We start from the raw sequence: 27466 nt of genomic DNA on the forward strand, positions 1-27466 counted from the left end.
TGTTCCTCTAAGGATAATTTTTGACTGCTATCTGGTGATCCATTCCTAGATCACCTTTGTACCCTCTTGCCAGACATGTGGCAAGGCACACATCTGGTGCGGTACTAGCATGGTATACCGTATAGAGCCTATGACAAAAGCATAGGGGACGACCTTCGTCCTTCCTCTTTCTTCTGCCGTGGTCAATCTTCGAGTCTTACTCAACTTCACACCTTACAACTCAGGTAAGAACCCCTTCTTTAACTGACCTATTTTGAACTCCTTCAAAAACATGTCAAGGTGTGCGTTCTTTGAAAGTACCATCAGGCGTCTTGATCTATCTCTATAGATCTTGATGCCCAATATGTAAGCAGCTTTATCCAGGTCTTCCTTTGAAAAACACTCTTCAAACAACCATTTATGCTTTCAGAAATTCTACATTATTTCGGATCAACAATATGTCATCCACATATACTTATCAGAAATGTTGTAGTGCTCCGACTCACTTTCTTGTAAATACAAGTTTCTAGCAAACATTGTAAAAACCTAAAAGCTTTGATCACTCCATCAAAACATATATTCCGATTCCGAGATGCTTGCTCTAGTCCATAGAAGGATTGCTGGAGCCAGCATACCTTTTAGCATCCTTAGGATCAACAAAATCTTTTATTGTATCACATACAACTTTTGTTATGAAAACTGGTAAGAAAACTTGATTGACATCCATCTGTAAGATTTCATAATCGAAAAAATACAGCTAATGCTGACATGGTTCCGATGGACTTAAGCATCACTACGGGTGAGAAATTCTCATCGTAGTCAACTCCTTGAACTTGTGAAAAAACTCTTTCCCACAAGTCGAGCTTCATAGACGGTAACATTACCGCCCACGTCCGTCTTCTTCTTAAAGATCCATTTATCTCAATGGCTTGCCGATCATCGGGCAAGTCCACCAAAGTCCATACTTTGTTCTGATACATGGATCCTATCTCGGATTTCATGGCTTCTAACCATTTGTCAGAATACGGGCCCACCATCGCTTCTCCATAGCTCGTAGGTTCATTGTTGTCTAACAACATGATATCTAAGACAGGATTACCGTACCACTCAGGAGTAGTACATATCCTTGTCGACCTACGAGGTTCCATAGCAAATTGATCTGAAGATTCATGATCACTATCATTAACTTCCTATTCAACAGACGTAGGTGCCACAGAAAACATCTTTCTGTGTTGCATCACTCTCTGGTTGAAGTAAAGGTTCGACAACCTCATCAAGTTCTATCTTCCTCCCACTCAATTCTTTCGAGAGAAACGCCTTCTCGAGAAAGGACCCGTTCTTAGCAACAAACAATTTGCCCTCGGATCTGAGATAGAAGGTATACCCAACTATCACCTTTGGGTATCCTATGAAGATGTGTTTGTCCGCTTTGGGTTTGAGCTTCTTCGGCTGAAGCCTTAAGCATCGTAGCCCCAAACATTAAGAAACGACAACTTTGGTTTCTTGCCAAACCATATTCTTACGATGTCGTCTCAACGGACTTAGATGGTGTCCTATCTAAAGTGAATGCAGTTGTCTCTAACGCATAACCTCAAAATGAAAACGGTAGATCGGTAAGAGACATCATAGATCGCACCATATCTCATAAGGTTCGATTACGACGTCTGGATACACCATTACAACTGTGGTGTTCCAGGTGGCTTCAACTGTGAAACAATTTCACAATGTCTTAAGTGATTGCCAAACTCATAACTTAGAAATTCTCATCGATCAGATCGTAGGAATTTGATCTTCTTGTTATGCTGGTTCTTAACTTCACTCTGAAACCGCTTGAACTTTTCAAATGTTTCAGACTTGTGCTTCATTAAGTAAATATACCTATATCTACTCAAATCGTCAGTGAAGATGAGAAAATAGCGATATCCACCGCACGCTTCAATTCTCATTGGATCACACGCATCAACATGTATGATTTCCAACAAGTCACTTGCCTGTTTCATTGTACCTGAAAACGGGGTCTTAGTCATCCTGCCCATGAGGCATGGCTCGCATGTGTCAAGCGATTCAAAATCAAGTGACTCCAAACATCCATCGACATGGAGTTTCTTCATGCATCTTACGCCAATATGACCTAAGCGGCAGTGCCACAAGAAAGTGGTACTATCATTATTAACTCTACATCTTTTGGCATGAACATGTGTATTACCACGACCGAGATTCAATGAACCATTCACATAGGGTGCATGACCATGAAAGGTATTATTCATGTAAACAGAATAACCATTATTCTATAACTTAAATGAATAACCGTATTGCAATGAACATGATCTAATCATATTCATGCTCAACGTAGACACCTGATAACATTTATCTAGGTTCAATACTAATCCCGAAGGCAGATGGAGCGTGCGATGGTGATCTCATCAACTTTGGAAACACTTCCAACACACATCGTCACCTCGCCCTTAGCCAGTCTCCGTTTAGTCCGTAGCTTTTGCTTCAAGTCACCAACAATAGCAACTGAACCGGTATCCAATACCCAGGTGCTACCAGGAGTACTAGTGAGGTACACATTAATAACACGTATATACTTTGTTGAAGTTGCCAGCCTTCTTATCTACCATGCATTTGGGGTAATTCCGCTACCAGTGACCGTTCCCCTTACAATAGAAGCACTTAGTCTCGAGTTTGGGTTCCTTCACTGGAGCGGCAACTGGTTTGCCATCCATGAAGTTTCCCTTCTAGCCCTTGCCCTTCTTGAAACCAGTGGTCTTGTTAAACCATCAACACTTGATGCTCCTTCTTGATTTCTACCTTTTGCGGTCTTAAGCACCGCGAACAGCTCCGGGATCAATTCCATCCCTTGCATTTCATAGTTCATCATGAAGATCTAGTAGCTTAGTGATAGTGGCTAGAGAACTCTATCAATCACTATCTTATCTGGAAGTTTAACTCCCACTTGATTTAAGTGATTGTAGCACCCAGACATTCTGAGCACATGCTCACTAGCTGAGCTATTCTCCTCCATCTTGTTGGCAAAAGAACTTGTCAGAGGTCTCACACCTCTCAACACGGCCATGAGCCTGAAATCCCAATTTCAGCTCTTGGAACATCTCATATGTTCTATGGCGTTCAAAACGTCATTGGAATCCCGATTCTAAGCCGTAAAGTATGGTGCACTAAACTATCAAGTAGTCATCAGGACGTGTCTGTCAGGTGTTCACAACATCCATAGACGACGTTGTAGGGGTTTGCACATCGAGCGGTGCATCAAAGACGTAAGCCTTCTGTGTAGCAGTGAGGACACTCCTCGGACTAGGGACCCAGTCCGCATCATTGCTTACAATATCTTTCAACTTAATCTTTCTCTAGGAATGTATTGAAACAGGGAGCTACAACGTGAGCTATTTATCTACAACATATTTGCAAAGACAATTTAGACTATGTTCATGATAATTGAGTTCATCTAATCAAATTATTTAATGAACTCCCACTCAGATAGACATCCCTCTAGTCATCTAAGTGAAACATGATCCGAATCGACTAGGCCGTGTCTGATCATCACGTGAGACGGACTAGTCATCAACGGTGAACATCTCATGTTGATCGTATCTTCTATACGACTCATGTTCGACCTTTCGGTCTTCCGTGTTCCGAGGCCATGTCTGTACATGCTAGGCTCGTCAAGTCAACCTAAGTGTTTCGCATGTGTCCCGAGGCCATGTCTGTACATGCTAGGCTCGTCAACACCCATTGTATTCGAACGTTAGAATCTATCACACCCGATCATCACGTGGTGCTTCGAAACAACGAACCTTCGCAACGGTGCACAGTTAAGGGGAACACTTTTCTTGAAATTTTAGTGAGGGATCATCTTATTTAAGCTACCGTCTTTCTAAGCAAATAAGATGTAAAACATGATAAACATCACATGCAATCAAATAGTGACATGATATGGCCAATATCATTTTGCTCCTTTTGATCTCCATCTTCGGGGCTCCATGATCATCGTTGTCACCGGCATGACACCATGATCTCCATCATCATGATCTCCATCATTGTGTCTTCTTGAAGTTGTCTCATCATCTATTACTTCTACTACTATGGCTAATGCTTTAGCAATAAAGTAAAGTAATTACATGATGTTTATGTTGACACGTGGGTCATAAATAAATTAAGACAACTCCTATGGCTCCTGCCGGTTGTCATACTCATCGACATGCAAGTCGTGATTCCTATTGCAAGAACATGATCAATCTCATACATCACATATATCATTCATCACATCCTTTTGGCCATATCACATCACAAGGCATATGCTGCAAAAACAAGTTAGACGTCCTCTAATTGTTGTTGCAAGTTTTTACGTGGCTGCTATAGATTTCTAGCAAGAACGTTTCTTACCTACGCGAAAACCACAACGTGATATGCCAATTTCTATTTACCCTTCATAAGGACCCTTTTCATCGAATCCGATCCGACTAAAGTGAGAGAGACAGACACACGCTAGCCACCTTATGCAACTAGTGCATGTCAGTGGGTGGAACCAGTCTCACGTAAGAGTACGTGTAAGGTCGGTCCGGGCCGCTTCATCCCACGATGCCGCCGAATCAAGATAAGACTAGTAACGGCAAGTAAATTGACAATATCGACGCCCACAACTGCTTTGTGTTCTACTCGTGCATAGAAACTACGCATAGACCTAGCTCATGATGCCACTGTTGGGGATCGTAGCAGAAATTTAAAATTTTCTACGCATCACCAAGTTCAATCTATGGAGTAATCTAGCAACGAGGGGAAGGAGAGTGCATCTACATACCCTTGTAGATCGCTAAGCGGAAGCGTTCAAGTGAACGGGGTTGATGGAGTCGTACTCGTCGTGATCCAAATCACCGATGATCCTAGCGCCGAACGGACGACACCTCCGCGTTCAACACACGTACGGAACGGAGACGTCTCCCATGCCTTGATCCAGCAAGGAGGAGGGAGAGGTTGAGGAAGAGAGTCCAACAGCAGCACGACGGCGTGGTGGTGATGGAGTGGCAGTTCTCCGGCAGGGCTTCGCCAAGCTCACGCGGAGGAGGAGAGGTATTGGAGGGGAGGGGCTACGCCAGGTTCAAGGGTGTGGCCGCCCTCCCACCCCTCCACTATTTATAGGTGGGGAGAGAGGGGGCCGGCCCCCCTTAGATCCCATCTAGGGTTGGGGGCGGCGGCCAAGGGAGGGAGGAGTGCCTCCCAAGTCAAGTGGAGGCCCTCCCCCTTAGGGTTTCCCCTCTCCCATGCGCATGGGCCTTGGGGGGGATGGTGCCCTTGGCCCATTAAGGGTAGGGCGCCCCCCTACAGCCCATGCTGCTGTATTGGACGTGATGGAACATTTTCCGGACCTCTGGACCCCTCCGGAATCCTCCGGAACCTTCCGGAAGCTTCCCGGTACAATACCGAAAAAAAACCAAACTTTTCTCGGAACCCGAACAACAACTTTCCATATATAAATCTTTACCTCTGGACCATTTTGGAACTCCTCGTGATGTCCGGGATCTCATCCGGGACTTCGAACAACATTCAGTAATCACATACAAGTCTTCCTAATAACCCTAGTGTCATCGAACCTTAAGTGTGTAGACCCTACGGGTTCGGGAACCATGCAGACATGACCGAGACAACTCTCCGGCCAATAACCAACAGAGGGATCTGGATACCCATGTTGGCTCCCACATGTTCCACGATGATCTCATCAGATGAACCACGATGTCGAGGATTCAATCAATCCCGTATTCAATTCCCTTTGTCTAGCGGTATAGTACTTGCCCGAGATTCGGTCGTCGGTATCCCGATACCTTGTTTAATCTCGTTACCGGCAAGTCTCTTTACTCATTCCGTGACACATCATCCCGTGATCAACTCCTTGGTCACATTGTGCACATTATGATGATGTCCTACCGAGTGGGCCCAGAGATACCTCTCCGTTTACACGGAGTGACAAAATCCCAGTCTCGATTCGTGCCAACCCAATAGACACTTTCGGAGATACCTGTAGTGTACCTTTATAGCCACCCAGTTACATTGTGACGTTTGGCACACCCAAAGCACTCCTACGGTATCCGGGAGTTGCACAATCTCATGGTCTAAGGAAATGATACTTGACATTAGAAAAGCTTTAGCATACGAACTGCACGATCTTGTGCTAGGCTTAGGATTGGGTCTTGTCCATCACATCATTCTCCTAATGATGTGATCCCGTTATCAACGGCATCCAATGTCCACGGTCAGGAAACTGTAACCATCTATTGATCAACGAGCTAGTCAACTAGAGGCTTACTAGGGACATGGTGTTGTCTATTTATCCACACATTTATCTGAGTTTCCTATCAATACAATTCTAGCATGGATAATAAATGATTATCATGAACAATGAAATATGATATAATAATAACTAATTTATTATTGCCTCTAGGGCATATTTCCAACAAGGCCGGCGGCTACCAATGGAGCGGCGGAGACGCGTCGGGTTCGCGCTACAGGGCACAGTTTAGGGCGCGATTGGGTTCTACGGCGAGCTGGGACTCGTGCGCATCCAGCGGTTGTGGTGGCTGGTGCTAGTGCAAGCTGTAGCGGCGGCGGCGAGTTGGACGGTGACCGGAGTTCGGTCGTGCACGGGCGCGGTGTTAGAGCAAGCGGGCGATCAAAGCAAGCAGCGAAGCAGCAACTACGGTGTTCCAGGAGCACGAAGAATAGCAGCGCGGTCGAGGAAGGCTCCGCAGCAGCAGGTCCAGCGGCCATGGCAGACGGCGAGCTTCGGCCATGGCGGAATCGGTGCTAGAGGACGCGGTAGAAGAATGGGACAGGGGGGAAATGGAGAGGTGCTCACGGTGCATCAGACGGGAAGCTCGGCGGGCTCGGGGAAGTCGTGACGGCGACGAATCCGTCGATGGAGTCCGACGGCCGTGCTTGGAGAAGAACGATCGATGGTGACGTTATGGTGTTTCCGGGCTCGTGTGCTTCGGCGTGGAGCAGCTTCGTGTCGTAGCAGAGCTCGTGGACCAAGAGGAGGGGCGAGGGGAGCGCGGTGGCCACGGTGGTTCTCGTCGGCGGTGGCGGGCGCGTTCGGTGAGGAGAACAGAGGAGGGGGAGAGCGTGCGGGAGAGAGAGAGGGAGAGCCAGACGGCTCTGGGGTCGCGTGGCGTCATCCGGACGCGTCGAGGAGGAGCCAGGCAGGCAGGGAGGAGGTGGCCGCGCGCGTGCCGGTGCGCGGTGGCCACACGCCTCGCGTCCTTCTGGCACGAGGTGGGAGACGGTGGCGGCTCGGGGTGGGCTGGGCCAGGTAAGTGGGCCACCAGGTGGCTACGCAGGTAACCTCAGGTGGGTTTTCTCTCTCTCTCTCTCTCTCTCTCTTTCTAATTCTTTTCTGTTTTTTTCTATTTCTTCTGTAGTGTCAGGGCTTTATTTAAAATACTTAGGCACACTCAAAAATCATGAAACTTGCTCAAGCCCACTGTTTGGAATATATCCAACAGTAAACATTTAAGTTTATGATTATTTGGACATTTAAAATATTTTATAACATTTAAATGTCCAAATGCAAATAGAGTATGATTTAATTCAGGGCCCAAATAGGTCATGGAAAAATGTGCATCACCTCTGGTTATTGTTTACAGCATTTTCCATAAATGATGAACATTTTTGAAAGCCATTTGGATTTACTGAAAATATTTTAGGTGAACCTAGTGAATTCCTTTGATGCTAGGGTTTAAACAATCCCCATTTCAAGTTCATTTGAAACTTAAACATGATGACACTCATGAGGCTAGCCTAGTGCATTGCCAGAAGCTAGGGATGTGACATGTGACGTAGTCGATCATAGGGGCGACATCGGTCTCGGGGTCTACCGGAGAGAAGAGGGGGAAGAAACAGTAAATACAGAGCAAAAAAATGCATCACTAAGCATTACATGACGATAGGCAGAGCTAGGGTTGTCCTAACGTAGTACTACACGTTGCAGGCGGAGGGGAAATTCAACCAGGAAGGTATTTCCGGTTCAGGACCTGTGTCAGACAGACGACCGGAGAGGGAAAGTTCCATGTTCAGATTGCTAGGGATGTGTGGCGGACGAACGGACCGCGTATTCGGATTCCTCTCGTCGTTCTGAGCAACTTTCATGTACAAAACTTTTTCATCCAAGTTACAGATTATTTTATATGAATTTTCAAAGTTTTAAAAGATTTTCTAAATTTTTGGCTTTATTTAAATTTGAATTTGAACTTGGTTTGAATCAACGCGAGTTTAACAACGGTAATCGCCAGGGTTTTTGTCACTGAATAGAGCAAATTTTGTAGTGTAGTGAGTAGCAGAGCAGAAGGGAGAAAGGGTTACTCTGCCCCAAAAGTAAACTAATGGCTAACTCTCAGGAATGATGTTTCTAAGCCCTATGGGTCAGCCTCAGCCCAAAGACGCGCCTCATCCTGGATGATCAGGGCCAGAGGGATAGACGATTGATTGCCCTTGAAGACGCTGCTATTCCGGTGTTTCCACAGCCACCAAGCAATGAGGTTGATGAGGGAGGAGATAGCCTTGCGTAGAGAAGATGGAGTGTGATCACATGTGTTTTCCCATCAAGAGCGAAAGGGAAGGTCACAATGGGGGATGCTCGCTCTGGTTTGAGCCCAAGCGAGAACCTCATGCCAGACCTGCCTAGAGAAGGGGCATCCTACGAGGATATGTTGCATGTTCTCGACCTCTTGATCACAGAGCATGCAGGAAGGCGAGTGGGGAAGGCCACGACAAGCAAGGCAGTTGGTCGTCCAACATCGGTTCTGCAAAGCCAATCATATAAAGATCTTGATTCGTAGTGAAAAACAACTCTTCCAAGTGAGCCTCCAAGGGGAATCCTTGCAAGAGCCAACAAAGAGCGTTGAGTAGCAAGACTTGGTGGTGTACTACACTAAGGTGGTCCACTTCCAGTAGAGCTTACCTGGCTTAGCCGAGGAGCAAACAAGCAGAGGTGCCGCCCGAGGTCAATGTGTTGCACCACGATGACAAGCTTGAGAGCGCCTTGGATGTCCCGGCACCAACATCTAAGGTGAAGGCCCTCCTGCACAATGCGGCACTTATGGCAACGACGAGGGACTAGGGCGAAGATGAATAGGGCAAGCTCGGCCACCGATCTTCCATCAATTTAGTGATTTTGTAATAAAAATAGTAAGAATTTAAGAAAATGCTAGCATTTTTAAAACTGATATTTATTGTTCGTAGATGAAAAATGAACAAAAATTAAAATAAATATAAAAGTAACAAAAATGAAAATAAATAAAAGATGTAAATGTGAAACTGAATGGAAGCTAGTGTTCATCATATATTAAATGTTAATCGTGTACTTCAGAAATATTTGTAGTGTATTAAAATATGTTCATGTAAACTCAAATTTGTTTGCATATTTCATGAACAACAATACGACCAATTTTCATATACACGACGAACATTTTTTTAAACATGAAAAACATACTGTAAACTTTTCAGAAACAGAATGAATATTTTCTTAAACACGGTTACTATTTCTTGAATATACCTGTGAACATATTTTACAAATACACTATGAACAATTTTAAAATGCACAATGACCCTTTTCGAAAAGCGGGATTAATAATTTTCATACATGATGCACAATTTTTCCAAATACACAATATTTTCTTAAAAAATATACTATAGATACTTTTTGAAAAAATAATGAACATCTTATAAATACATGAAAATAATTTAAAGAAAATATAATGATTTTCTTCAAATATACTCCTGAACTTTTTGAAAAATAGGTGTTGAACACTTTAAAATGCAAGATGAACCTTTTATGAAAAGTATGATAAACATTTTGTTATACACGTACATTATTTTCAAGTCCTTGATGAACCATTTTTGAAAATTTACAATGAACACTTCAATAAATACACAATGAACATTAAAAAATGTGAATAATTAATAAAATTGTTTGCACGTTGTTTAAAACATAATGGCAAAAATTTGATAACCAAAGGAAAAAAGGGAAATTGAGCAAAAACTAAAAGTAAATTGAACTAATAGGAGAACAGAAAAGAAAAAGAAGTAAAAAGGACCATGTATTTAAAATGAAAGGAATAAAGGAAACATAAATGAAAATTTTAAAAATAAATATTCATATAACAAAAAAACGTTTGGCGTATTTTACCAAAATGTTCTTACATTTATGGAAAAAATAAATTGAAAACATGAAACATAAAAAGAAGAAAACAAAAGAAATGGGAAAAGGAAAACAAAACAAAAAACAAAACGGAGAAAGTAATAAAAAAATAGCAATAAAACTAGTGTATGATTGGTCTAGGTTGGTAACATACTTCGCCTTGTGTGAAGGAAAGAAGAAAAACAGTGGACGCTTTGTGAAGAAAATCCGCATATATGGTCTGGCCTAGGCATGGTCGCGTGGGAATCTGCGGTTGAGGTGCATCTATGACTTATTCTCAAAAAGACAAAAAAAAAAGGTGTATCCATGAGTTACAAAAAGCAAGATATAGCTTTTCTTCATGTTTGTACCGGCTTTCGTTGATTTTTTATAAGAAAAATATGCAATGAATACTTATGTGATATAAATAAAATGTCTATGCATTTTTATAAACATATAAAAATCATTTGAATATATTTACAAAATTGTCACGACTACATTCCAAAATTCTTGTCATGGTTTTAGTTTAAATTATTTCTTCAAATTTGAACTAAAATCATGATAAGAATTATGGAACGGAGGGAGTACCAAATTAAAATAATAATTATATTTCAAAAAAATAGTTTCATATTTCGATGTGTAGTTCATGTTTTGAGACAGAAAACGTATATGTAGTTTAAGAAATTATGGAGACGATCGTCAAAATTGGATGCTAACATTACTTTTAAGAGGACCTTGGAAACAACGAACATTCCCTCAAGCAGGCTCATTTGAGTGAACGACTGCACCAGAAAATGTTCCCTCAAATAGCCATTTTGGAAGAACATTCAAAAATTGTCACGCTATAACACAGAGATTTGCCGTGCTATTACAGAGAGATTTGCCATGCTAAGAAAATAATTGCCATGTTACATCAGAAAGAATTGCCATGCGTTTCGAAGATCAGTCACACCATAGTAGAGAGAATTGCGACGTATTTCAGGGATTTGACATGCCGCGGTAGAGAGAAATTTTTAGGCTGTGAAAAAGGTGAAGTTATCCACATGTTTAAGAATTTCCATGCTATACAGACTAGTTGCCATACATGCTTCTAGTAAGTGCCATGCTACATCATATGAGGGTGTCATGCTACAGTCAGATCATTCCCTCGGGAGGGTGTATGGAAACGAAAGATTGAGTTGTTCCCTGGGAGGGGGCATAAGAGCGAACAGTGTGCGCCATGAAAATTAGGATAGCATGTGCGGCCTTCAGTACTACTCCTAGACGGTAGACCGGCTCTTGCTTGTGCGCCCACATCAGATCAGGGTCACCTCCCCCTCCCCCCCCACGCCGCGCCGCAGGCCGCTCCGGCCACCAAATCCAGCCATTATGGCCGCCAGCTGCGCCTCCAACCTCCCCTTCTCGCCTTGTCGGAGCCCCTCGCCGTCCGCTGGAGCCTCGCTTCGACCCGGCGGCTCCCCGCAGCCCCCTCCCCGTGGTCAGCGGCCTCGACGGCTGCGGCGTCAGATCCAACTTCAACTCCACGAATCCTGCAGCGCGGCGGTCCATCTAAGGTCGGTGCGCGGCTCGGACCGCCGGATCTGGGGGTGTCCCCCGATGGGGGCCGGGCGCGCCTTAAATCCGTGGATGTTCGCCCCCCCGGCCAGTTTTTCCTCTTCGGGCCAGGCCGACCCGGTGGAGGAGGGATGGACGGTGGTCAAATCCCGGAAGAATGGGAGGGCAGGCTCCCGCTCGGCGGATCGAGGCGGACGTGCTTCGATCTCGCGTCCGGTCCGGCGCAGATCCTTCAATGCCATTGCTGGGAGGGAGGCCTTCTTAAGCCAGTTTAGAGGTAAATGTTTCCGCTGCCTTAGTAAGCGCCACCGCCGTGTTGACTGCCGGGATCCCCTCCGCTGCATCATTTGCAAGCGCGCTGGGCATTTTGGCAAGGAGTGCCCGCAAAATCCCAGAAACGGTGGCCCAGGAGGGGCTGCCAGTGCTCGCCTGAAGTTCCCGGCGGAGTGCAGAGCTCCGGTCCGCGACCGCGTCGTCTTCCCGCCTCCGCCCCCCTGCACCCATGGCAAGCCTTGCTCTCTGCGACCCGGCTAGGCGGCCGCGCGAGAGCCGCAAGGTCATCGTGGCCTCCCCGCGTTGGAGCTTGAGAAGCACGTCCTGCGCCAGCACGTGGTCACCCTGACTGCCGCGGACCGCTCGCACTCCACCACCCCCGCGGCGGTGGGCAAGGTCATCCTTGAGCAGCTCTCCACCCCTCCGCACCTGCTCCGCGTCACTGCCCACCAGCCTGAAGCCTTCCTTGTCCACTTCGACCTCCCTGCGCACCAGGACAACGCCGTGCGCCGCGACGTCATCAAGGTTGAAGGCTGCAAGTACCTCATCAGGGCCTGGAACGAAGACGACCACGCCGCGCTCCTCAAGTTTCATCATCACATGCGCGTTGTGGTGGAAGACCTGCCCATGCAGTTTTGGTCGCTGCCGGGTGCGGATGAGGCCTTCGGCAACATCGGCCGCGTCGACCGGCTCGATTCGCGCACCCTGGAGAGGGGGCACACCAGGACCTTCGCGTTCTGGCTCTGGGTCTGGGACGTTGCCCACATCCCCACCAGGTGCGCGCTCTGGGTGCTCAGGCGGGGTGCGGGCCGGAAGGACGAGATCATCGGCCTCGCCCCCGCGGACCGCCTCATCCCCCCGCCACCCGGCGTCCGGCGCTATGACCTGCTTATCCATGTCGACCTGCTGGAGGATTGGTCACCCCTCTCGCCGCGCTCGTCTCACTCTGGCCAGAGCGGGCTGCCCTCCTCGGACAAAGACGACGACCGCCCCTTCCCGCGCATCGAGCCTGGCACCTGGGTGGCGCATGTCGAAGACGGGCAGGGCAGGGCCCGCAGCAGGGCGCCGCGCGTCGGGGCTGGGGGCTGTGGCCCTATGCTCGGTGGGGGCGCTCGCGACCATGAGGAGGACGGTGGAAGTGGTGGTTCCGGCGCAAGCCGTTCTTGGAAGGATCGCCTGCTCGGTCGCGGCTGCCACGCCAGGGGCTGCGACGGAGACGTGATCAAGGACGCGCGCCGACGCTGCAACAGATCGCCCGCCGGCCACCGCCACGCGGCTGGTCGTCATGGCCGCCCTGCCACTGGGAGGGCCTCCGGCACTCCAGTCCTGCGCGCCACCCCGCCACTCCCCCTCCGCTCGGCCGCCCCAGCGATGGAGGTAGACCCGGTGGCCCAGTTCTTCTCCTTCTCTGACAACGGTCGCGCCCTCTCTCCGCCCCCGTGCACGGACTGCATGCAACTGGAGATGGAGAACGCCATTCAGGAGGCGCTGGTCACCCCTCTGGCTTTCGAAGATGGTGGCCGCTCGCCTTCTCCACCCACCGCCAAGCCTGCCGAGTAGGAGAGCCTGGAAATGCTGCCGTGCCTGCTGCCCTGCATCGCCTCCCCTGCAGCAGCGACGGTGGGCTTCCAGATGGACGCGGTCATCCAGCAAGTGGGGTCCATGCAGATAGGCAGCAGTCAGGCGCAGGCGGCCGAGCTGTTTGCAGCGGTCCCTCCTCCGATCCTCCCAAGCTAGCCTCCCCGTCCTCGCCACTCCGCTTCGCCCAAGTCCAGGGCTACCTCCGCCCCCTCCCGTCGTAGTGCTCGGCAGGCAGCAGCTGGCATCTCCACCCCGGTGGCGCAGAGGGCGATGTTGCGCCTCGTCCAGGAGCTTGGTGAGCTTGGCCCGAGGACAAGATGAATCCAAAAGCGGCTGCGCAGATCATGAAGCGTTTCCAGGAACCCCTCTCCGACGGCGACATCGCTGCAATCGCCAAGCTGACAGGCCTCGACCAGGAAGCTCTCAATATCGCCGCGGGCATGGCGGGGATCGCCGATGCAGAGGAGCTCATGCAAGTCTGATCATGTCTGTAGTATTAGCAGTAGTTAGTCTCCGCCAGCGGCTGGTCCTAAACCAGCTTGAGTTAGGTCTACTCTTCATGTGTAGTTCTTCGATGTTGTGTCTTAATCATCGACAACGGGGTTTTGGGGCTATTGGTGGCCGTCGTCGCCCCTGGTGCTGCTATAAGGTGTCCCCGTTCTGTGTTAGTAATATCTTCAGTTGGCGGAGTAGATTTAGTTTCTTCGATGTATGACGGCAATTTAGTCTTCATGTCCTGGAACGTCAGAGGTTTGAACTGCCTGGCGAAGCGCACGGTCGTTAGCGACGTAGTTTCTTCTCATAGAGTAGCGGTGCTATGCCTACAGGAAACCAAAATCGATTCTTGGACGATGGTGGTAGCTTGTGAGATAGGCGGTAGTAGATTGCAGGGATGTGTAGTGCTGCCTGCAATCGGGACCAGAGGTGGAGCGGCGATTTTCTGGGATAAAGATGCAGTCGACGTAGTTTCTCACTATTTGGGTGGCTTTTCCATCACGGCAAAAGTGCGTGAACTGAGCTTGGGGCGGCATTTTTGGATGACCACGGTCTATGGCCCGACAGATGACGCGCAGAAAGAGAATTTCCTTGCGGAAATAACTGCTGCTGCCCCTCCTTCTGATGAACCGTGGATGATCAACGGGGACTTCAATATGATCTATCAAGCTAGAGACAAGAGCAATCCAAACATAAACAGGAGAATGATGGGAAAATTCCACAGAGCCATAGACCAAGCTGGACTCAAGGAGATCAAGTGCAAAAATCAGCGTTTCACATGGAGTAATGAAAGGGAAAACCCTACTCTCTGTAGCATTGACAAAGTTTTTTGCAACGCGGGCTGGGAAGATTTGCACCCCGATCATCTGTTGGTTGCTGCCTCAACATCGTTCTCCGACCACTGTCCTCTGGTGCTCGCTGCAGTGGACACGCCAGCACAAAAAGCTAGGTTCAGGTTTGAAAATTTTTGGCCTAAGTTACCACACTTCTCGGAAACAGTCCTTCATGCCTGGCAAAGGCCGGTGCCACACGGCTGCCCTTTTGTCCGAATCAAGAAGAAGCTCGAGCGGACTGCGGCTGACCTGAAGATCTGGAGCAAGGCCACTTTTGGAAAAGCGAAAATGCAGCTGCACATCGCAAATGAAGTGATACGCCTGTTAGATGTGGCTCGAGAAAGCAGAAGGCTCACGACTGCAGAGTTTCATCCGAGAAAGCAACTCAAGCTAAAAGTGTTAGGGCTGGTAGCCATTGAAAGAGCCAGGCGAAAACAAGCTTCAAGGATTACCTAGCTGTGCGCGGGAGATGCAAACACCAAGCTTTTCCATGCAAAAATGAGAGCTAGAAGAAGAAAAAATTTCATACATTCTCTCAGGGAGGGTGGCTCGGAGATTTTTGATCATGCAGGGAAAGAGAGGATCCTTCATGACCATTTCACCAAGTTTTTGGGCAAGCAAGATGATCGGAAAACCACCCTTAACTAGGAGAGGCTGGCCATCCCCACAATCGACCCGCAAGGCCTAGACTCACCGTTCTCCATGGCGGAGGTTTGGGCCGCTATCATTTCCTCCCCAACAGATAAAGCACCCGGGCCGGACGGATTCACGTGACAATTTTATCGCTCCTATTGGCACATCATTCAGGAATGGCTGTCTTTCACAAGTTCCATCAGCTGGCAGGGCAAAGCTTTGCAGAGATAAACAGTGCCGTGATCACGCTACTCCCAAAGAAGAATGGTGCCTCTGAGGTCAACCACTACCGGCCGATTAGCCTGATACACTCAGTTGCCAAGCTCATCTCAAAAGTTCTTTCTGCAAGGCTAGCGGGGGTTCTTGCTGCAATCATTTCACCAGCACAGAATGCTTTCCAGAAAGGCAAATGCATACATGATAGTTATCAATATGTTCAGAGCTGCGTTAAGATGTTGCACAAAACAAAGAAGAAGGCGCTGTTCTTCAAGTTAGATATAGCGAAAGCCTTTGATTCTGTGTCCTGGGAGTATCTGCTCGAGCTCATGCAGAAAATGGGCTTCCCGCCCAGATGGAGAAATTGGATTGCGTTGCTTCTCTCATCTGCTTAGTCTTCCTGTATGCTAAATGGAATGCAAGGCCCAACCATATCCCATGGCTGTGGATTCAGGCAGGGCGACCCGCTCGCTCCCCTGCTTTTCATTTTGGCAATCGATCCCTTGCACCGACTCCTGGAGGCTACTGTAGAGGAGGAAATGATAGCTAATCTGCCGGGCCGTGGCATTAGCATGCGGATTAGTTTGTACGCTGACGATGCTGTCATTTTCGCAAATCCAGTGAAGGAGGAAGTGGACACGCTGCTATACCTGCTTCGCAGATTTGGGGAGGCTACGGGACTGAAACTGAACCAAGAGAAATCTTCAGTCATCCCAATAAACTGCGGTGATGTTCAGCTATCGGTAGTTCTGGAAAACTTTGGAGGGCAGCAGTCCAACTTCCCAACCACCTACCTAGGGCTCCCAATCTCTCCAAGGAAGCTGAAACTGGTGCATTTTCAGTTCATCATCGACCGGATCCGCTTTAAGTTGGCTGGATGGAAAGGAAAACTGATGAACATGGCCGGTCGGCGTGTCCTGGTGCGCGCAGTTTTGACAGCCCTGCCGGTTTTTGCTATGACTGTTCTAAAAGTGCCGAAAAAAATTCCTGAAAGAGGTGGACAAGGATCGGAGACAATTCCTATGGGCTCAAGATGAAAACTTAACTGGCGCCAAGTGCAAGGTAGCCTGAGGAGATGTTTGCCTCCCGCTAGCCAAGGGGGGGGGTTGGGTTGCTCGACCTCCATCGTTTTAGTACTGCTCTCAGGCTACGCTGGCTATGGCTTACTTGGCAGCAGCCGCGGAGACCTTGTATGAGCTTTCCAGCCCCATGTGACAATGAAGATCGCGAGATGTTTTCATCTGCTACCTCGGTGCAGTTGGGCAACGAAAAATTGGCGCCCTTCTGGACTAGCAACTGGATCGGGTCTTCCACACTGCACCGCGAGTTCCCTGCTCTGTTCCACCATTCAAGAAGGAAAAATAGGACGGTTGCAGATGCATTGACAGAGGACAAATGGGTGCGAGATCTTCGACATGGAAACATTGCGGAGATCGCTCTGGAGTTCTTGCAAATGTGGAGGAAGATTCAGAGGGCATGCATCGTGCTTTCCTCTGAGGAGGACAAGATCAGCTGGGTTGCCGGAAGAGGAGGCGGCTCTTACTCGGCCAGGGCTGCGTACAATCTTCAAATCAATGATGTCCCTTCCTCGGGGATCAAAGTAGCATGCTAGAAGGCTTGGGCGCCAGGCACAGTGAAAATCTTTGCCTGGCTTCTCCTCAAGGACAGGTTATGGTGCAACGATCGCTTGCAACATCGAGGATGGCCTAATGGGTATTTCTGCACCTGTTGCAACAGAAATTTGGAGAGTTCCACACACCTTTTCTGGGACTGCCCATTCACTCGATCAGTCTGGCAGACGATGTCTTCTAGATTTGGCTGTGCAGCACTGAAAGAGGAGCAGGAATCGAACCACAACTCTCTTAGACACTGGGAACGGCTCGTCGCCATGACGCCTCAAAGCTGCAGAAAGGGCCTCAAGACAATGTTGTTGTTGATCACCTGGGAGCTTTGGAAAGTGAGGAACGCATGTGTCTTCAGGGGGAAAATGCCACAGACGGAGGATGTTCTACGAGCCATTAGGGGCATGCTGGAGCTTTGGCGGCTTGCAGGAGCAAGATGTCTTGAGCCCCCGCTCGGGGAAGATGTAGCGAGATAAAACCTTCGCTTCTTTTAGTTTGGGAAGCTAGATCTCCCAATTTCTGGTAAACCATGATCACTTGATAATCCTTGTATTTTCCGTTGCTTTCTTCTAAATCAATGAAGCCGGTGACCCCGGATCTTTAAAAAAAATTTAGCATGTGCCACCATTTTAAGATTCATGTGCGGAATCGAATACACCAGAAAGCGTTCCCTAAAAAACCACATAGCATATTCATTAAAAGTTGTGGAGGCTTCAAAGTCTACGCGCAAACTAAGAATCTACTCCCCCGTTCCTAAATATTTGTCTTTTTAGAGATTTTAAATGGACTACCACATACGGATGTATATAGACATATTTAGAGTGTAGATTCACTCATTTTGCTTAGTATGTAGTCACTTGTTCAAATCTCGAGAAAGACAAATATTTACGAACGAAGGGAGTATGTAATACAACTGAGGGAGTCCTAGATTAGGGGGTCTCCGAACAGCCGGACTATATCCTTTGGCCGGACTGTTGGACTATGAAGATACAAGATTGAAGACTTCGTCCCGTGTCCGGATGAGACTCTACTTGGCGTGGAAGGCAAGATAGGAAATACGGATATGTATATCTCCCCCTTTGTAACTGACCTTGTGTAACCCTAGCCCTCTCCGGTGTCTATATAAACTGGAGGGTTTTAGTCCGTAGGACAACATACAATCATACCATAGGCTAGCTTCTAGGGTTTAGCCTCTCTGATCTCATGGTAGATCTACTCTTGTACTACCCATATCATCAATATTAATCAAGCAGGACGTAGGGTTTTACCTCCATCAAGAGGGTTCGAACCTGGGTAAAACATCGTGTTCCCTGCCTCCTGTTACCATCCGCCTTAGACGCACAGTTCGGGACCCCCTACCCGAGATCTGCCGGTTTTGACACCGACATTGGCGCTTTCATCGAGAGTTCCTCTGTGTCGTCGCCGTTAGGCTTGGTGGCTCCTACTATCATCGATAGCGATGCAGTCCAGGTGTAAGTGCATCTAGTGCCCCTTAGTGATTTTGGTGTATTGAAGACTTATAGGTTAAGGGACTAATGTGTTTGTGAGTGTACACAGGTCTATAAGTCTATGAGGAGTTTGATATTTAGAGAGAAAGCCGACCCATAAAAATGAAGTTCTTCGACTGAAGACTTTGTATCTCTGAAGACTTTCTGAAGACTTTGAAAGTGAAGAAATTGGTGTGACCGTGAAGACTTGGTATTCATTCGAGGAACATGAAGCGTGAAGACTTTTGTTTTTGTAGTTTCATTTTCTCTTTCTTGAGTCATAGGAAACACCGTACTGTTAAAGGGGGTCGAGGAAATACTAAGGAAAAATTTCCATGTGATGCTCAACTCAAAATCCTACACCTACCAATCCCTTCGAGTGAAGCCATTGGAAATCTCATACAGTTCAGTCAATTTCTTCAGTGACAGAGACGATGTTCTTCTGGTCTCTGAGGAATTTGTCCTGACTGAGTAGTTAGGAATTCGCCAGTGTGGATTTGCTACACAGTGAGGAACATGATAGCCCTGAGGATTTTGCTACTCAAAATTCCCACCATTGTTGTGCTATGCGTCAGCTGTCTCAAAATATCTATCCACCTAACGGTCATATCATTGAAGGGCATTTATGTCTTATCATGTCGGGCTGCTCCCTAGGCTATAAATAGCCGCCCCTACAACCACTAGCTGGTTGGCTGCTCCGAGAGAAACTGACACTTGTCATTTGAGAGCAACCCATCCTCCGAGGACTTTGAGCGAAAATCATCAAGTGAGGAAAAACCAAAAACCCAAAACCCAAACACCTACAAACCCCAAGTGATTGAGCATCACTAAAGAGATTGATCCTGCGTGGATCCGACGCTTGTTACCTTTGAAGACTGTGCTTCTTCCAGGTGGTTAGGCGTCATGGTCTAGAGCATCCAAGAGGAATTGTGGATCGCCGAGTGACCAAGTTTGTGAAGGTTTGGAAGTCACCTGAAGACTTACCACGAGTGATTGGACGAGGTCTGTGTGACCTTAGTTCAAGGAGAATATGGTGAGGACTGGGTGTCCTGAGCTGCGTGTTCAGGACTGGGTGTCCGGAACTGTGTTGTCCTCAAGTTTAAATACTCAACCGCTCCAACCAGACGTACAACTGAGACAGCAGTTGGAACTGGTCCACCAAATCATTGTCTTCACCAAGCTTACTGGTTCCATTTCCTCAACTCTTTCATTTCCTCATAATTGAGTTGTGTACTTGTTCATATCTGTGTTTGAAGACTTTGACTGAAGACTTTCTCAATTTCCGCAGTTCAATTTCTTCAGTCTGCTTGTCTTCATCCTGTGTTATCCTGTGCTTACGCTTCCTATACTCTGTGCCTGTCTTCATTTCATCATGATGACTATGCTTGTATTCTGTTATGTTTACTGTTGAGTACTTATTCCGCTGCTAGTAGTTCTTCGCTAAGGAATTTCCTCACCGGCAAATTCCTCAGTGAAGAATTTCATAGAAATCGCCTATTCACCCCCTGAGGGAGTCCTGGATTAGGGGGTGTTCGGGTAGCCGGACTATACCTTCAGCCGGACTCCAGGACTATGAAGATACAAGATTGAAGACTACGTCCCGTGTCCGGATGGGACTTTCCTTGGCGTGGAAGGCAAGCTTGGCGATGCGGATATTCAAGATCTCCTACCATTGTAACCGACTCTATGTAACCCTAACCCTATCCGGTGTCTATATAAACCGGAGGGTTTTAGTCCGTAGGACAACTTCATCAACTCCATAGACAACAATCATACCATAGGCTAGCTTCTAGGGTTTAGCCTCCTTGATCTCGTGGTAGATCTACTCTTGTACTACCCATATCATCAATATTAATCAAGCAGGACGTAGGGTTTTACCTCCATCGAGAGGGCCCGAACCTGGGTAAAACATCGTATTCCCTGCCTCCTGTTACCATCCGGCCTAGATGCACAGTTCGGGACCCCCTACCCGAGATCTGCCGGTTTTGACACCGACATTGGTGCTTTCATTGAGAGTTCCTCTGTGTCGTCGCCTTTAGGCCCGATGGCTCCTTTGATCATCAACAACGATGCGGTCCAGGGTGAGACTTTTCTCCCCGGACAGATCTTCGTCTTCGGCGGCTTCGCTCTGCGGGCCAATTCACTTGGCCACCTGGAGCAGATCGAAAGCTACGCCCCTGGCCATCAAGTCAGGTTTGGAAGCTTAAACTACACGGCTGACATCCGCAGAGACTTGATCTTCGACGGGTTCGAACCACGGCCAAGCGCGCCGCACTATCTCGAGGGGCATGATCTAGCTCTGCCTCCGGACAGTGCCCTGGAGGCCGCACACGCATCGGTTCCGACCCCTAACTCGGAGCCTATTGCGCCAATCGAGGACGAATGGTTGGACGTCACCTCGGGGGCTGCGATCTCAAAGGCGATCGAGCCGAACGCTAGCCCCGCACTCTGCATGACCCGTGACTCCAAGGATGCGGACTCTTCCTCGGACTCCGAACCCCCCGCGCCCCTGCCAATCGAATCCGATTGGGCGCCGATAATGGAGTTCACCGCCGCAGACATCTTTCAGCACTCGCCTTTTGGCGTCATCCTGAATTCTCTTAAGTCTCTCTCTTTATTAGGAGAGCCCTGGCCGGATTACGGTCAGCGAGGATGGGATACGGACGAAGAAATTCAAAGCCCACCCACCACCCACTTTGTAGCCACTGTCGACGATCTAACCGACATGCTTGACTTCGGCTCCGAAGACATCGACGGTATGGACGACGATGTAGGAGACGAACAGGAACCAGCACCTGTAGTGCGCTGGAAGGCCACCTTGTCATATGACATATATATGGTGGATACTCCAAAAGATGGAGATGGCGATGGAACAGTGGGGGATGACACCCCCAAGAAACAGCCAAAGCGCCGGCGTCAGCGGCGCCGCTCTAAATCCCGCCAAAGCAAAAACGGTGATTCTGGCACGGGAGATAATACTACCCCGGACAGCGCCGAAGAACACCCACCTCAGCAAGATTCGGCACAGGAAGATGGAGAAGCCAGCCCTCATGAGAGAGCAGCAGACCAAGAGGTCGAGGATGATAACTATATGCCTCCCTCAGAAGATGAGGCAAGCCTCGATGACGACGAATTCGTCATACCATCAGACCCTGCTGAACAAGAGTGTTTCAAACGCAGGCTTTTAGCCACGGCAAGCAGCCTCAAGAAAAAGCAGCAACAGCATAGAGCTGCCCAAGATTTGCTAGCTGACAGATGGACTGAAGTCCTTGCGGCCGAAGAGTATGAACTCGAACGCCCCTCCAAGAGTTACCCAAAGCGCAGGCCGCTACCCTGATCAGAGGAGGAAGCACCTACATCACCAGCGCACGACATGGCAGACCGGCCACCTCGCGGCCGCGACAGAGAGGCCTCTCGGCCCTCCACCCAAGCCATGCCCCGACGCCGCTCAACTAAGGCACGGGAAAATGCACCAGACCTGCGAGACGTACTGGAGGACAAGGCAAGACAAACAAGATCAATCTACGGATCGTGCAGGCGCCCTACGGCACGTGACGATGATCTTCACTCCGGATACAACAAATCCGGCCGGGCCGAACACAACAGACATAGCTCTTCCGAGCTGCGTTGTGATATAGCCCAGTACAGAGGCGCCGCACACCCGCTATGCTTCACGAATGAAGTAATGGATCATAAAATCCCAGAGGGTTTTAAACCCGTAAACATCGAATCATACGATGGCACAACAGATCCGGCGGTATGGATTGAGGATTATCTCCTTCACATCCACATGGCACGCGGCGATGATCTACACGCCATCAAATACCTCCCGCTCAAACTTAAAGGACCGGCCCGGCATTGGCTTAACAGCTTGCCAGCAGACTCAATTGGTTCTTCGGAGGACCTGGAAACCGCATTCCTCGACAACTTCCAGGGCACTTACGTGCGACCACCGAATGCCGACGACTTAAGCCACATAATTCAGCAGCCAGAGGAATCGGCCAGACAATTCTAGACACCGTTCCTAACAAAGAAAAACCAGATAGTCGATTGTCCGAACGCAGAGGCCCTAGCAGCCTTCAAACATAACATCCGCGATGAGTGGCTTGCCCGGCACCTGGGACAGGAAAAGCCGAAATCTATGGCAGCCCTCACGACACTCATGACCCGCTTTTGCGCGGGATAAGACAGCTGGCTAGCTCGCAGTAACAACTTATCAAAGAACCCTGGTAATTCGGATACCAAGGACAAAAGTGGCAGGACACGTCGGAATAAGCAAAAACGCCGCATTAGCAGTGACAGCAATGAAGACACGGCAGTCAATGCCGGATTCAAAGGCTATAAATCCGGTCAGCGGAAAAAACCATTCAAAAAGAATACTCAGGGCCCGTCCAGTTTGGACCGAATACTCGATCGCTTGTGCCAGATACATGGCACCCCCGAAAGGCCAGCCAATCACACTAACAGGGATTCTTGGGTGTTCAAGCAGGCAGGCAAGTTAAGGGCCGAAAACAGAGACAAGGGGCTGCACAGCGACGACGAGGAGGAGCCCAAGCCGCCGACACAAGGGACAGAAGGGCTTTCCCCCACAAGTGCGAACGGTGAACATGATATACGCAACCCACATTCCCAAGCGGGAGCGGAAGCGTGCGCTACGGGACGTATACACGATGGAGCCAGTCGCCCCAAAGTTCAACCCATGGTCCTCCTGCCCAATCACTTTTGATCGAAGGGACCATCCCACTAGCATCCGTCATGGCGGCTTCGCCGCATTGGTTCTCGACCCAATCATCGACGGATTTCATCTCACAAGAGTCCTCATGGACGGCGGCAGTAGCCTGAACCTGCTTTATCAGGATATAGTGCGGAAAATGGGCATAGATCCCTCAAGGATTAAGCCCACAAAAACGTCCTTTAAAGGCGTTATACCAGGTGTAGAAGCCAACTGTACAGGCTCAGTAACACTTGACGTGGTCTTCGGATCCCCGGATAATTTCTGAAGCGAAGAGTTAATCTTCGATATAGTCCCGTTTCACAGTGGATATCACGCCCTGCTCGGACGAACCGCATTCGCAAAGTTCAATGCAGTGCCGCACTACGCATATCTCAAGCTCAAGATGCCAGGCCCTCGAGGAGTAATCACGGTCAACGGAGACACCGAACGCTCCCTCCGTACGGAGGAGCACACGGCGGCTCTCGTAGCGGAAGTACAAAGTACCCTTCTTAGGCAATTCTCCAGTCCGGCCGTTAAAAAGCTAGACACTGCCAAGCGCGCCCGGAGTAACCCACAGCAGGACCGCCTGGCACACTATGAGCAAGCGTAGCAATGCGGCCCCAACCCCAGCTCTCGCGACATAGTGAAACCAGTACCTCGCATACATAACTACGCCCTTGAAATACCATGGGCACAGGGGGAGGAGCACAATAACGACATGCCCAAAATACGGCTTAAAACGTACTAGGGGCTGCCAGATTCTTTTTTTTTCTTACTTTCAGGACTCCATACTTCGGATGACCTGTTCGGCAATTCGACTGCCGCACAAACGATGCAAGATCCAGGGAGGCAGACAAGCCATGCCGCATTATGGAACTCCCAGGTGGTCTCTGTTACGAGCGGTATACCTATTTTAAACACAATTCCGCGGCCTGCCCCTGGTCAGGACATACTACATAGTCCAATATCTTTTGCTTACCGCACTATTTGTATCGTTTGGCTTTGATAAATAGCCTCTCTATAAACAATGCATAGCTTTCTGTCTTTTTTTTGCATTATCATCTTTTCATATATATGTTTATGACATGTTGCACCCGTACACTGTGGTAGGGCAAAATACGCCAGGGGCTTTAGTACCCATAAATATGGCGTGAGAAGCCCGTACACTTTCACAAGTGCGGCACCCCGAACTTATAGCACTATATGCATCGGCTCCGAATCATGATTTGGGTCAATAGTTGGGTTTGCCCGGCTCCTATGTTTTGGTGCCTTACGTTCCGCTATATCGGCTAAGGTAGCACTAGGAGAACCACTGCGATTGTGCCCCGGTTGAGCTGGGTTAAGCACCTCAGTGGAGAAAGCTAAAACTGACTGTCATGATGAGGCATGAGACCGGTCGCTGTTCGAGAGGTTTTTCGAGTCCCTAAAGACTTATGCCGCTTCGAGCGAGGAGCTGGCTTTGTCCGGCCAAGGCGTGGATAGCGCCCCGAACTCGGTCTTCCGAACTAGGGGCTTCGCCGAAATTTAAAATTATAGAGTTCTATGGCTAAGTGAGAGTGTTCAAGCATTATAGTCCGATTGCCTGGTTCGTTGTGCTGAGCGCCTCCCTCGAAGGACCCAACTATGGGAAAAAGAGCGCTCAGGTTTATCCCGAACACCCCGGCACTAGTGGCATGGGGGCAGAAGCCGACAACTGGCCATCTCTCAATTTTTTGATGAATGGCCGCACAGAAAGTAATATTTTAAATTCAACAAGCATTGCTTAGCGCATATGAACAAGTTTTCAGCGCACAGGATAAACACGAGCGAGTTTATTCAAAAATTACATCCTTGGTACATTCATCCGCCACAAGGCGGGCACCCGCAATAACATCCTTATAATAGTTCTCGGGCTTGCGATGCTCCTTCCCCGGCGGCGGCCTGTCCCTCACAAGCTTCTCACCGTCCAGCTTACCCCAATGCACCTTTGCACGGGCAAGGGACCTACGGGCACCTTCGATGCAGACGGAGCGCTTGATGACCTCGAGCCTTGGACAGGCCTCCACCAGTCGCCGCATCAGCCCAAAGTAGCTCCTAGGCAGGGCCTCTCCGGGCCACAGCCGAACTATGAAGCCCTTCATGGCTTGTTCGGCCACCTTGTGGAGCTCGACCAGCTGTTTCAGCTGGTCGCTCAAGGGCACAGGGTGTCCGGCCTCAGCATACTGACACCAGAACACCTTCTCCGTCGAGCTGCCCTCTTCGGCTCGGTAGAATGCGGAGGCGTCGGATACGCTATGGGGAAGATCTGCGAATGCCCCTGGAGAGCTCCGGATTCGGGTAAGTAACAAGCACTTTACTTTTATACTTCTGCTTTGCATAAAGAAAGCCTTACCCGCCGCTATATTTTTCATCTCCTCCAACTCTTGGAGGGCCTTTTGGGCTTCGGCCTTGGCGGACTTGGCAGTCTCAAGGGCCGCCGCGAGCTCGGACGCTTTCGTCTTGGACTCAAGCTCCAAACTCTCATGTTTTTTCATGAGAGCCTGAAGCTCCTGCTGCACCTCGCCAACCTGGCCCTCAAGTTTCTCTTGCTCGGAGCACTCCGCGGCCGTTTTCTTTTCGGCCTCGGACAGCGCCTGCTTGAGGGTCGCCACCTCAGTTGTGGTCCCTACAATAAGCAGTACAATCCTGTTATTCTTTTTGCAATCAAGCCTTTCTATAGGCACTTTTTCTATAAGGTATTTCTTACCTTCTTTCTCCTCGAGCTGCCGTTTGGCAAGGCCGAGCTCTTGCTCGGTCCACTCGAGGCCCTGTTTCAGGGCACCCACCTTCGCAGTCAGTGCGGCGGTGGCCAGCAGCGAAGCCTGCATACGCATATTGACTCTTTGTTGTTAGACTCCTGCGAAATTTAATAGATCCTCTATTCGGCTTTTCTTTCCGAATGCCAAACAGAGCATCAGGGGCTACTGTCTATGCGGTTATATTTTTACATATTTTTTACTTACCTCGAAGCCTGTTAGAAGGCTAGCGCAAGCTTCACTCAGTCCGCTCTTGGCGGACTGAACCTTCTGGATCACTGTACTCATAATAGTACGGTGCTCCTCGTCGATGGAGGCGCCATCAAGCACCTCCAGCAGATTGTCCGGCACCTCCGGTTGGACGGAGGCTGCCGACTCAGAAGGCTTACTCCTCTTGGAAGGAGTTCGCCTACCGCGGTCCGGAACTGTGGAAGATTCCGGCGCGGTGTCCGGCACAAAGCAGGACTGGGAGCCCTGGGGGGCCTTATCCCCTTCACTCCTGGACTCCGGGAGGTTGCCTTGCGGCTCCTCCGGGACCACCTCCTCCTGCCCCGGAGCTTGATGCGACGCCACTTTGGCGTCGTCTGCAGCGCGGGGGGAGACAGCGGGCGGAACTGAGTTCACGTCCGATGAGTCCAGGGAGCCGCCCGACAATTCGTCGAGTCCGGCCCGGGGCGGACTGCATAATTACATTCGACATTAGGGAAAGCTGTGCAACAAAGGAACATCATGAGTTACTCTGATATCCGAACTTACGATTTCGCCGGACGCTTGGCCCTGTCTGGCCACTCCTCTTCGCCCTCTTCGGCGTCAGGGGCGTAGTCCGGTGGAGGGGTCTTCCTTTTCCTAGACCCCTCGGCCTCCCCCGTTGGGGCGGCCTTCCTCTTCTCTCCTCCCTCCGCTGGGGGGGGAGAGTTTTCTTCTTCCTCCTCCTCGTTTTCACGGGAGGAGGGCGTCTCGGGCTCATCAGATGACGAGTCCGACACTACCACATTGCGGGCACTCTTTCGAGTCCCCGTGGTCTTCTTCTTCTTGGCCTTCTTCTCCGGCACCACATAAGGCGCCAGAGCCAGCAGCTTCACTACTAGAGCTGGAGCTGGGTCTTCGGGCAGCGGAGCC

General features: G+C 49.2%; 1 protein-coding gene and 1 pseudogene across 1 annotated transcript; both read left to right on the forward strand.

The window, feature by feature from the left end:
* Window positions 1-12430: 12430 nt before the first annotated feature.
* Window positions 12431-14055, forward strand: LOC125532945 (uncharacterized; annotated as a pseudogene).
* Window positions 14056-16981: 2926 nt separating this feature from the next.
* Window positions 16982-17362, forward strand: LOC147991869 (uncharacterized). Its single transcript, XM_087538846.1, has one exon. The coding sequence runs from the start codon at window positions 16982-16984 to the stop codon at window positions 17360-17362; it is 381 nt and encodes a 126-aa protein (XP_087394972.1).
* Window positions 17363-27466: the final 10104 nt, after the last annotated feature.

Source organism: Triticum urartu, chromosome 1A, assembly GCF_056163025.1.
Source record: "Triticum urartu cultivar PI428250 chromosome 1A, HENAU_Tu73, whole genome shotgun sequence".
NCBI lineage: Eukaryota > Viridiplantae > Streptophyta > Magnoliopsida > Poales > Poaceae > Triticum > Triticum urartu.